General features: G+C 36.4%; 1 protein-coding gene across 1 annotated transcript in view; it reads left to right on the top strand.

The window, feature by feature from the left end:
- Positions 1-12002, top strand: part of grid2 (glutamate receptor, ionotropic, delta 2) — a 640517-nt gene that overhangs the window by 453425 nt on the left and 175090 nt on the right. Inside the window, exons 10-11 of the mRNA XM_073819480.1 lie at positions 2945-3142; positions 7656-7968. Coding sequence (XP_073675581.1) covers positions 2945-3142; positions 7656-7968 — 511 coding nt within the window. The remainder of the gene's footprint in view (positions 1-2944; positions 3143-7655; positions 7969-12002) is intronic.

The raw sequence follows: 12002 nt of genomic DNA, 5'->3' as shown, positions 1-12002 counted from the left end.
GTTAGTCCTTAGCTAGTCATGAGCTGGTTTAAACTGGTCATCTAGGCTGGTCATCAAGATCCTAGGCTGGTTGAGCAACTATCTCCTGCTCAGTACCAGCTCCTAACCACATTTCCTAACCTCACCAACATTGGTCCCCATCAGGAAACCATAAATCATGTTTTTGTTGGTTTTGAAGTTTCTGTGAGGGGTAGGTTTAGAGGTAGGGTTAGGCAAAGGGGATAGAAAATACAGTTTGTACAGTATAAAAACCATTATGAATATGGAATGTCCCCATAAAACATGGGAACCCAGTATGTGTGTGTATACTTAACCATATTTTGGGGACACATTTGAGTGTGTGAATACTATAGCCAATCAGCTGTGTTTAAGAATCTGCTCAAATGTTATACATTTCAGTATCGACCGGTATTGCGGTCAATACTTTTGACAACACTATGTAGGTCTAGGTTAGAAAATGCATAACCATCTGTATATAAATCTATAGAAGTCTATGTAATGTCCCCATTAGATAGCTAAGTAAATATGTGTATGTTTGTGTGTGTTATTTGTCATCTTCTTCTGGTTCAGTTTGGAATGTACAGCCCAGAATAGGCTGATTCTTTGTAGTTTTTAAGATGTGAAGAGCTTAAATATGAGAGTAAAATCTTGAATCTTGAACAAAAAATGTAGAATAAATGACTGTGATATGTTGAATGATTGTGGCTATTGAGAGTTACATTTTGAGAGTGTGTGTTGAGAAAAATAAGAAGTGAGGTTACCTTTGGTCTTTTTGGTTTTGATCAAGACTGCTAGACGAACCACATGTGCCCACTGTGATACTTTAATCTGGTTCTAAAGACGTCTTCCCTTTGTAATTTTGAGTGTTAAGTTTCTTTCATTACTCTTCAGAACCTAGTTGTGGCCCTCAAGTGGTCTTCTTTTAGGAGTCTCATGACTTTCCTAAAATCCAGCCAACTTAAAGGGATAGTCATTAATTACCCTCATTGTGTTCCAAACCAAGATATTTCTGATGAAATCCAAGAGTTTTCTAACCCCGCACAGACAGAAATGCAACTACCAGGTTCAAGACCCAGAAAGGTAGTAAGGAAAGGCAGTCACCAGAGTACCACGACTTCTGATGCATTGTTTAGACTGACATAGAAGAGAAGAATTGTTGAATAAAGTTGTTACTTTTGTTTTCTTTGTGCTCAGAAAGTATTCTCGTAGCTTCATAAAATTACAGTTGAGCCACTGATGTCCCATGGACTATTTTAATGATGTCCTTACTACCTTTTGGGCCTTGAACATGTCAGTTGCATTGCCATCTATGCAGTGTCAAAAAGCTCTCGGATTTAATCAAAAATATCTTAATTTCTGTTCTGAAGATGAACAAAGGTTTTATAGGCTTGGAACAACATGAGGTTGAGTAATTAATTACAGAATTTATACAAGTTCAACTGAAAGGGTTGTGAAAGTATAGTGCAATTGTACTTACATCTCTGCCACGCTTCCATAGTTTTGGTAACTTGCTTGTCCTTGAGTCTTTTTCACATTTCTGTCCAACATGCAGTTGTCAGCATTACTAAGAATGTTCCATTGCTCACACAGAGCCCCTTTCTAAACTTCCTCTTTATAAAAAGCATTTTCTCTGTTTGACCTTCAGAAACTCTCCAGAGCCAGTTTGGCAGTGTATCACAATGTTTGTAGACCTTTTATGAAACACCAGTAGGCCCAAGGCTCAGACTAAATCCAAATCGCATCATATCCACCTCCACAATAGTCTGCCAAGCTGGTTTTGGAGCTCCATGGAGACTCTGCTCGTCTTTATCGGCGGAGAACGACTAATCAATTCAAATGGCGGCCGGTCTCACTGCTTCAGAAGAACCGTTTCTTCAGCCATAGCCAGAGCTAATGCTTGTATGATGAGTGTGAATCCGGGTTATATATTTTTCAGTTAAAATCCTTTTCCTAAAGACTTAATTTCTTTGATGTGAGCACAGTAAAACCTTAAATCCCTAATTGAGCATTAGGGATCTTATGAGTCAGTCAGAACCCACAATGAATAATGTATGACTGACAAGCACCATCAAGTTAAGTAGTGTTTTGATAAATGTGGATCTTTATATCTGAGAGAAAATGGTTTGTTCAAACCCCTTTTCTATTGGATTTGACATTTTTGTTATTATTTCAGAATATATTTCCTTCATTTTCATTCCAAGAAATTATGAACTGAACCGTTTGAAGTGAACCATGCAAATGTCCTGAGAAACTCTAATTTCGCTACTTTTAGTATGGTAATGTTGAAATGCTAATAATTTCACTACTGAAGAAGTGCTGTTAAGGCCAATCTTGTCCTGGTGTGACAGTTAGTCTTTGTGAGGTCAGCTCAGATATTCTTTATAAGCATTCACTCAACCACCCTAAAAACAAAGCTCTACATATTTACTTTCCTCACATTGCTCTTGATTGGATATGACGTGGCACTAATTCCCCTCTGACTTTTTTTCTCCGAATTATGCCACAGCTCATAAGAGGAGGTTAAAGCCAAGTGACATTAAGCTTCAGCCCATATACAGCAGCATTGCCTCCTGCTGAAAATAAAATCAAATTATGAGCATTAGCTAAGCCGCTGTAGGAGCTTATGCGTCTGCTTCAGGTAAACACTTGTGTCAGCTCCAGGGACGGATCTGCCACCCTCAGAATCATGAACGTCAAGCTGTGTTCTCAGTAGACTATTTATGATACCCTGCTGACTCTAAAACCGGTGCCCTCAGTTACCTCAGTGTCCATAGGCATTACCAGTCGGACTGTTTGTGTGTGTGTGTGTGTGTGTGTGTGTGTGTGTGTGTGTGTGTGTGTGTGTGTTTTTTAATCCTCTGTGACTGTTTTTGTTGCTTTTAGCTCAATGATTTAGTCCCTTTATAAGCTGATATAATGATTTCACTCTTATTGCTCTTTCCAGGAAGAGCCATTTGTGATGGTCTCTGAAAATGTGCTTGGGAAACCTAAGAAGTACCAAGGGTTCTCAATCGATGTACTGGATGCTCTGGCCAACTACCTGGGTTTCAAATATGAGATCTACGTGGCTCCGGATCACAAATATGGCAGTCAGCAGGCTGATGGGACCTGGAATGGTCTTATGGGGGAACTGGTTTTTAAGGTAAGACATAGTGTTTATCAGGGATGTGCAACATGTATAATTTTAAATCGAATTTAGCTACGCCCTCAGGAAGTTGGATTGGAATGACAGAAGAAAAATGTCTTTGCATTCTGGGAAATTAATTGTCTGTCTATCTATCTATCTATCTATCTATCTATCTATCTATCTATCTATCTATCTATCTATCTATCTATCTATCTATCTGTCTGTCTGTCTGTCTGTCTGTCTGTCTGTCTGTCTGTCTGTCTGTCTGTCTGTCTGTCTGTCTGTCTGTCTGTCTGTCTGTCTATCATCTATCTGGCTGTCTGTCTGTCTGTCTGTCTGTCTGTCTGTCTGTCTGTCTGTCTGTCTGTCTGTCTGTCATCTATCTGGCTGTCTGTCTGTCTGTCTGTCTGTCTGTCTGTCTGTCTGTCTGTCTGTCTGTCTGTCTGTCTATCATCTATCTGGCTGTCTGTCTGTCTGTCTGTCTGTCTGTCTATCTATCATCTGTCTGTCTGTCTGTCTGTCTGTCTGTCTGTCTGTCTGTCTGTCTGTCTGTCTGTCTCTGAAAAAAAAAATCTAGCATATACCCTTACAATCTCATTAGACAAACTTACTTTTTAGTAGATTAAAAACGTCCACATATTATATATGCAAAAGACTATATTTTAAGTGTTAATACTTATTTAAAGCTGGAAGAACCGTTTCAAACTATTTTAATGATGCAGAATTATTTTAGCTCAGTCAGCACTGCCTTTGATTTCACTAACATAATACAGTCTGGCTGAATGCTGCAGACTTATGTGCTTTCCATTGGCTTTCTCAAACTATCTTGGGCTTTTCAATTTCCCTGGTATTCCCAAACAGTCTGCACTACTTTGATAAAGAAGAACGCAGATTTCTTACATGTGAATGTGGGAAAACCTCATACTGAAATGTTGTCCGTTGGCAGATAAACAAAAGGCAAATCTCACACCAGTGAGAGGTCACAAACACATTTTCAGGGCCATTACTCCAAACCTCCCGCTGCTTTCCATTCCACAGCTTTTTCAGTTCTGCGACACACCTCCATCCCTACTGTTTGGTCAGAGGAACGGAAACATGAGCCACAGTGTACTGCTGCTTATCTTCATTTCCAGAGAGATAGACTAAAACGCAAGGAAAATATTAAGGAGCACTAATCCCATTGTCATGGTCTCTGTTGACAAATTGTTTTCCAGCAACTTCACATCTGTGTGCTTTCATGATACACAAGACCTTTGATGTTTTATTGCAGTTCGGTGTTTCTGCAAAAGAGTTTTAGATTTTTTGTTTGCTTTGTGTTCAAATATTGAGAAAAAAAAAATAAAAAATACAAAAGTCCAGGGTATTTCAGAGGGGGGAAAAAGTTTATTTACTTTACAGATGTTTGGGGTCATTTAGAACAAATAATTAAGAAGTTAATGTTTTTATTCAGCAAGTATGCAATGAATTGATGACTGAAGTGACAGTGCAGTTTACATGGTTACAAAAAGAAAAAAATGTGTTCATAAAAATGCTTTATCATTGAAGGAATAAATTATATTTTAGAATGTATTAAAATAGAAAACGATGTCCTTTTGTGCCGAGCTTGGAATATCATTATCAATCTGTATACCCATACAGTAGGTTATTTTCACAGCATCTATAACCATTTCTGCTTTTCTAAGCATTTTTTACTTGACAGACCATGAAATTAGCAGGTTTAGTCAGCTGTGAGTTAATTATGTGTGTGCGAGGTGGCGTAAAATGACATCAGGACATAACACTTACTTGATGTACATGATTTTTTTTTCTTCCTGCACAATTGATTGATTTACAAAATCATCAATATGTGTTTAAAGCCATTGTTGGGTGTCTAAAATCCTGTCAGCTAAGCTCATGTATATATATATATATATATATATATATATATATATATATATATATATAAAGAAATGAAAATGTTGAACTGTTTTAATTTGCATTTAGGTGTTTTATAAAGCTAGCACTTGACTTTTTTTGCTACTATTTTCACAAAAGTGGTGAATTTTTTAAAGCTTTTAGCACTCTCCCGACAACTCATCAAAAGGTCTTTTTTTAGATATTACAGCATATTTGCAATTGACTTGGTACAATAGGCAAAATCACCAAGTATCACAAAAACAAATCAATACATAGCTTGCATTTCGAGTAATCATAATCATAATGCAGTTAGCATTATATAAATCACAGGTATTATGGATTTTATGTCTATTTGTTCCTCAAATGATGGCTCTGCATTACAATACAGTAACTCTTTGTATCGTTTGCTATTGAATGAACTACTAAAGTACTATTACTAAACTGACAGAAAAAGAACTAAATCAAAGCATATTGCAGCGTAGTTCAATAAATGCTCTTTTTGAACTAGGGGAAGAGTTTTGAGGTTTAATTGTGTCAAATTGTATCTATTTTCAAACTATTTTATCTTAAAAATATCATAATTCAACAAAAACAAAAAAGTTAGTTCAGTACATTTGTGTCAGGTGTACTACTTACATAAAGCCAGTCTATCCAGTTCTCATTATTTTCTATTCTGAAAGTGTAGTTTGTTAGGCTCTTGTTATAAAGCAGGCAATCTGGTACTACCAAGTTTTTAGGTCGAGACATTCAGAGTGGCACTTGTTGTGTGGATTAACATTTGTGAAGTGATCCTGGTGCCGGATGCTTCTCTAACCCTACTCAAACACAGAGGTCCTGTGGGGGACCCTGATCTCTGAAGGTGGCCAGCCGGGTTAATGGGAGTCAGACAGGTGACACTAGCTCTCGCCCTATGATAATGACATTCCTTTGTTCTGCCGATGGTAATGTCTCTTGACAGGAACTCGCTCAGCCTGCAGAGGTCTCGTCTAGTCTCACCGCTGCGGTGCGCACCTAGTCACAATAATTTCCAGAACTGCCAAAACAGAAAGAAAAACACAAATTAGATGTTGTTTAGCATTTAAAAGCATTAGAAACCATTATGGTTTTGGCAGCAGACAGCGTTGCCTCAGTATTCACTGGAGGAAGATGTGGATATTTTTATTTATTTACATTGTGATTGGGGACAATGAGGAGTGCTGCGTATTTGCACGTTTACTGATTGAGCATAATGGAAATGATCGTTTATCATTAAGCTGATTTCTTTGTGAAGGTGAGATGGCAAATGGAAATAAATTTTTACAATTCAATATGTTTGTTTCCACGTATAATGAAGATTGATGTTTTGTTATACTGTGTTTCTCCATATAAACAGAAGGAGTAATTTTATTTTATCCAAAACAACTTGCAGTGGATCAAGGTGTACATTTTATCAGTTTGTTCCTTGAATCCAGGATTTTGCAAGCGTTGTACTTTACTTTTTAAGCTCATAAAGCAATATTTACCAGTACAAAATAATACATATAATAGAATCAATGAATAATATATTATGATCAAGTTTACACCTTATTATAATAATTCAATATATAATTAGTATAGTATAGAATATATTGTTTACTAAACCATTTTACTTAAACAGACTTCAGTGAAGGTTTCAGTCATAGACAGTTTTAATTGATTAAGTAGAGCGCAATTTTTGCTACTGAAAGTCAAATCGGAAGCAATATTAAAGTGCTCATGTCTAGTTGTCCTTGATTATGTGATAAGTGTTTTATTATGTACAAAACTCAGGGATTTCAAAACATTCTTCCTGGAGAGATTACCTGACACGAACTTGCAAAAACGTCTTAATTCATGCAAAAAGGTAATTTCACTTTGAAAGAGGGCATTTACACAAGTCTGCATAGGCACAGTAGCAAAAAAACACCTTGTTTTTCTGTTCCGTCCATTTTGTTTAGCGTTTACTGCAAACTTGTCACATCACAGTGTTTATTTGATCCCTTTTTATCAAATGCTTTGAATAAATTTTGAAAAGTATATATTAAAATGTGAATGTTTAAAAGCATTTAGGAATAGTTCACCCAAAAATGATTAATTCTGTAAATAATTACTCACCCTCATGTTGTTCCAAACTCGTAAGACCTTTGTTCATCTTCAGAACACAAATTAAAATAGTTTTAATGAAATCCAAGAGTTTTCTGTCAAACACTGACATGTAAGAGAAGAAATTGCTGAATAAAGTTGTTATTTGTGTTTTCTTTGCACACAAAAAGTATTTTTGTAGCTTAATAAAATTACAGTTGAACCTCTGATATTTTAACAATGTCCTTACTACCATTCTGGGCCTTAAATTTCATTTAAAAATATCTTAACTTGTGTTCTGAAGATCAAAGATCTTACAGGTTTGGAACGACATTAGGGTAAGTAATTAATGACAGAAATTTTATTTAATATAATTGTTGTTATGTGTTTTCTCTGCTCTAATTTGCCTCTTTTTTTTAGAGATTGGAGTGCTTCAGCATTTTTCTTGTTTTATTCTATGAGTGTGCTGCACATATAAATCTTTTCTTTGTGTGATCTGGTTTTAAATGTAGGTTCTCTGTGTGTTTTTTTTTTGTGTGTTTTTTTTGGGCAGAGAGCAGATGTAGGTCTGTCAGCCCTGACCATCACTCCTGAGCGGGAGAGCGTGGTAGACTTCACCACTCGCTACATGGACTACTCTGTCGGTGTGTTGCTGAGGAAGGCGGAGAGGACGGTGGATATGTTTGCATGCCTGGCCCCTTTCGACCTGTCTCTGTGGGCTTGTATAGCCGGCACAGTGCTGCTGGTGGGCACTCTGGTGTATCTCCTCAACTGGTTAAACCCTCCCAGACTGCCGATGGGCTCGGTCTCCTCCACGACCCTCTACAACTCCATGTGGTTTGTCTACGGCTCCTTCGTTCAGCAGGGTGAGTTTGTGCGTCAGCACATGATATGCTTTGTGCTGGAAGAAGAAAGGAGATTCGAGAGTGAGAAAAGTAGAGATATAGAGAACAGCAGGGCAGAAAGATAATTTGAAGTGCTCACTTTCTGTTTAAAGTGTGTCTGTGTGTAATGGGAGATGTGTGTGAGTGTTTTGTGCACCAAAGATTATATGGGACAAAAGGAGGAAAAATACAGAGATAGGAGTCAAGGGAAAGCTGAAATTATACGCAAATCGTATCTGCACTTTCTTTTTTTTTTTTTTCAAACTCTTAAAGGGTCAAAAGCAGTTTTTTGGACAAAAGATGGAAAAATCAAAAAGTGGGAGCAGGAAAGGGGAGGGCTAATCTTCAGTAATGGGAAACAAGAGAAAAGAAAGAAAGATGAGGGAAACTGCGTCAGTTGCTGTCATGGTTTTGCATCCTCAGCATGTTGAGCGAACATCAATTGATGGCCTTAATTACCGGCAATATTTTGGCATGTTTTGCTACAGACTGTTTGTGAAAGCTCTAAGGCCAATTCCAGTGTTACATTTGACATTTGCAGTCACAATGTGAAATGGAGCTTCTGAGAGAAAGTACTAATTATGGCAAACCAGTTGTGTGCATTTTTCTAAATCCCTGCAGATCTTGCTGTAGATTTTCTTTCTCATTTTAGGGAGATTAACTTGGAGTATGGACAAAAATGAACATTTATTGTTTGTATGTACTCTGTGACTTCCAGAAACCAATAATAGCAGTACCTGCAAAATGAAAGTTTTGGTGTTCATAGACAAGATTAGGTTTGTGATTACTTGTGATTATCGTTTTTTAGGGAAATATGGACAGGATTAGTTGACACAGGAAGTGTTCTCAATCAGTGCTTTTATTTAAAGAGATAGTTCATGCAAAAATGAAAATTATCCTGTGATTTACTTACCCTCAAGCCATCCTAGGTGTATATGACTTTCTTCTTTCAGACGAATATGGTCGGAGTTATATTAAAAAATGTCTTGGCTCTTTTATTTTTCTCTATCTTCCTTTACTTCTAATTTGTGACCGGTGTTTTGTTTTGCTTTTTGCTAAAATGACACACTCTCATGTAAACGTGTACGACAGTAAGTGGAAGTCAGAGGTTACGGTTTATAAAGTTTTAAATATGGATATTTTTTGTACACAAATGCATCGATTCGCTTTGGAAGGCCTTTATTAACCTCCTGGAGCCATGTGGAGTACGTTTTATGATGGATGGATGCACTTTAATGGACTTCAAAATCTCAACAGCCATTCACTGATTTTATAAAGCTTGGAAGAGCAAGGATATTTTTTAATCCAACACTGATTGTATTCATCTGAAAGATGAAAGTCATATGCTTCTAGGATGGCTTGAGGGTGAGTAAATCTTGGGGTTATTTTCATTTTTGGCTGAACTATCCCTTTAAGGTTCATATGTGCAATATAGATGTTCTAAGTACTCTAAATATATTGAACATGTTTGATATTTTGAGGTGATCTTCTAGCAATGAGGCTCATGTATTTGCATAAATTTGTTGTGTTCTGAACAAATTGAAAGCCTGGTAGCATGTGATCCTCAGTTGTTCAGTATATGATGCCCAGTATTTAAAACATTGGCAAATGTACAGTGTCTAGTGACGTCTGTTCTGATTTTGTAAGCAAGTATGTTCCGGCCTTTAGTTTTAAAACAAAGGAACAATCAGATGATTATAGAGTCAGGATAAGCGTTTTAAGCATTTCAAGTGTTTGCACCACATGTAAACAATAAAAACAAATTACAAGTGGTGTATAGGAGAAAATGCGCCTGTACATGTGCCTTTGGTTTGTTTCCTATTTATATTTTTCGAACGCAAGAATCCTGTAAAAATGGCTACATTTGATGGTGTATAAACATGACCATGTGAGATTCTTATTGAGAAGATAAAGTACAAATGTCGTTTCAAACCTGTAAGACCTTCGTTCATCTTCGGAACACAAATTAAGATATTTTTAATGAAATCCAAGAGCTCTCTGTCCCTGCATAGACAGCAATGCAACTACCATGTTCAAGGCTCAGAAAGATAGTAAGAACATTGTTTCGACCATAATGTTATGGAGCTATGAGAATACTGAGAATAATGAAAAATAATGACTTTATTCAACAGTTTCTTCTCTTTCACGTCAGTCTCTGCTACATTGAGTTGCTGTCTATGCAGGGTTAGAAAAATCTTGGATTTCATCAAAATATCTTAATTTGTTTTTTGAAGAGCAACAAAGGTCTTATGGGTTAATTAATGACAGAATTTTCATTTTTGAGTGAACTAACCCTTTAAATCGCTATTTTGAAGGCATCATGTTTTATGTGTTTATCATTGTGCACCTTGTGTGTGGGATAAACATTCAAATTTTCTTTAAAGTCTGTCAGAAAGCATAAATACAGTAAAATGGAGACCTAAACGAGGTTGCGTTCCTTGGGTAAACACTTCATTATCCAATGGAAAGGTTGACATTTGCATGGAATTGTACTTAACCAAAAATCAGTAAATTTACATGAGCTGGTTATAATGAGGATAATTATAATAAGACAGCCTAATTGCTCTCTTGTTTCTGGGTCCATTTCTGTTCTAATTGCAATCTATGCTTCTTTTTCAAACATGCTCATTATGGTGAGAAATCAGTTTATTAATACGCTTTCATCAGACCACTGAACCGAGTTTGCTGTCTTTTTAGGATGAAATTGTTTAAATGGAGCTGATTACATGCTGTGGAATAGGCGACGGCACCAGAATCAAACAGAGGCGCAAACGTATACACGCAATCGCGCTGTGTGCTTACATGCATTCCCCCAACCACTTAAAACATCACTATCATCCTTTGTCTTGCACCGCTGTTTGATGTTTTGCAGAGAGCTGGTTGTACAAATACACCCAATATCTAAAACAAGACAGAAGGGAATGAGGAGAGAAGGGACGGAGCTGGAATGGCATAGCTCGAGTCGCTTTCTTTGATGACTCACTTTCATCTGCCTCACAAAGACCTCTGCCTTTCTCCTCTGATGCTTCTTGACTTTTTGTTTTATATGTCCCCCCCTTAAATAAATATCATTTTCATATTCATTTCTTTGCTGTGTCTTTCTGTATGCGAATTAATGTGAGCTATTTCATGTTGTTAGACCTTTGCAGTCATAGTAATATTAAAGGAATATTTTCAGTTCAAAGTCAGTCGACTTGTGGCATAATGTAGATTACTACAAAAATCATACCGTTGAATAGTAATATCTCAGTTTTCACAAATATAGACCAATTTTGGTTGCCATGGCAAGGTAGAGCTGTAAAACCTAAAAGCACAGTGAAATTGACGAGACCTTCACACATCAATTGTTTTAATTACAATTTTCATTTCCATTTTTTAAACTACACAACAATAATAATAGGTATTGTTGTTGTTGTTATTGTTATTATTATTATTTTTAAGTGATATTTTATAAAAATCTATTCACATTTCTGCTTTTAAATACCCTAAAATTGGCCCCATTTACTTTCCGTTGCAAATATTTCAAATGTTTTTTTTTTTTTTTTCATTTTTCAAATGGATAATTTTGTATTGATCCCAATGCTATTTATTTATTTAAATGTAATGAACCTGAAACAAAACCAGCTAAGAACCACTGCATTCAATTATTATAATTATTATTAATCTGGTTTGTAACTGTTGCAAGGATTTGTAAAGCTGTGACACATGCTAAGTAAACTATGCTCCCGGTTGGTTTTGAATTAAATGAACTTTTTAACATCTTTTAAATCCCAGATGATTTTCCAGAAATGTTTCTTTATCTGTGTGCATTTGTAAGTAAAACGTGTAGATTTGTAATTAATGCCAAGCTCCCTGATGTCTTAAGCTTGCTAAAGGAACCACGTTAATTAACTGAGAAAAAGCATTTGTGCTAGATGGTCTTTGAAACCCACCGCTGATCATTCGGTAACCTTTCTTGCGTGTACTCTAGCTTTTTAATGAACTGTAATTCACAATTTTTACTTTATAATGGACTG

This window comes from Garra rufa, chromosome 15 (genome assembly GCF_049309525.1).
Source record: "Garra rufa chromosome 15, GarRuf1.0, whole genome shotgun sequence".
Classification (NCBI taxonomy): domain Eukaryota; kingdom Metazoa; phylum Chordata; class Actinopteri; order Cypriniformes; family Cyprinidae; genus Garra; species Garra rufa.
The sequence above is the reverse complement of the archived record's forward strand: the minus strand, read 5'-3'. Positions and strand labels throughout refer to the sequence as shown.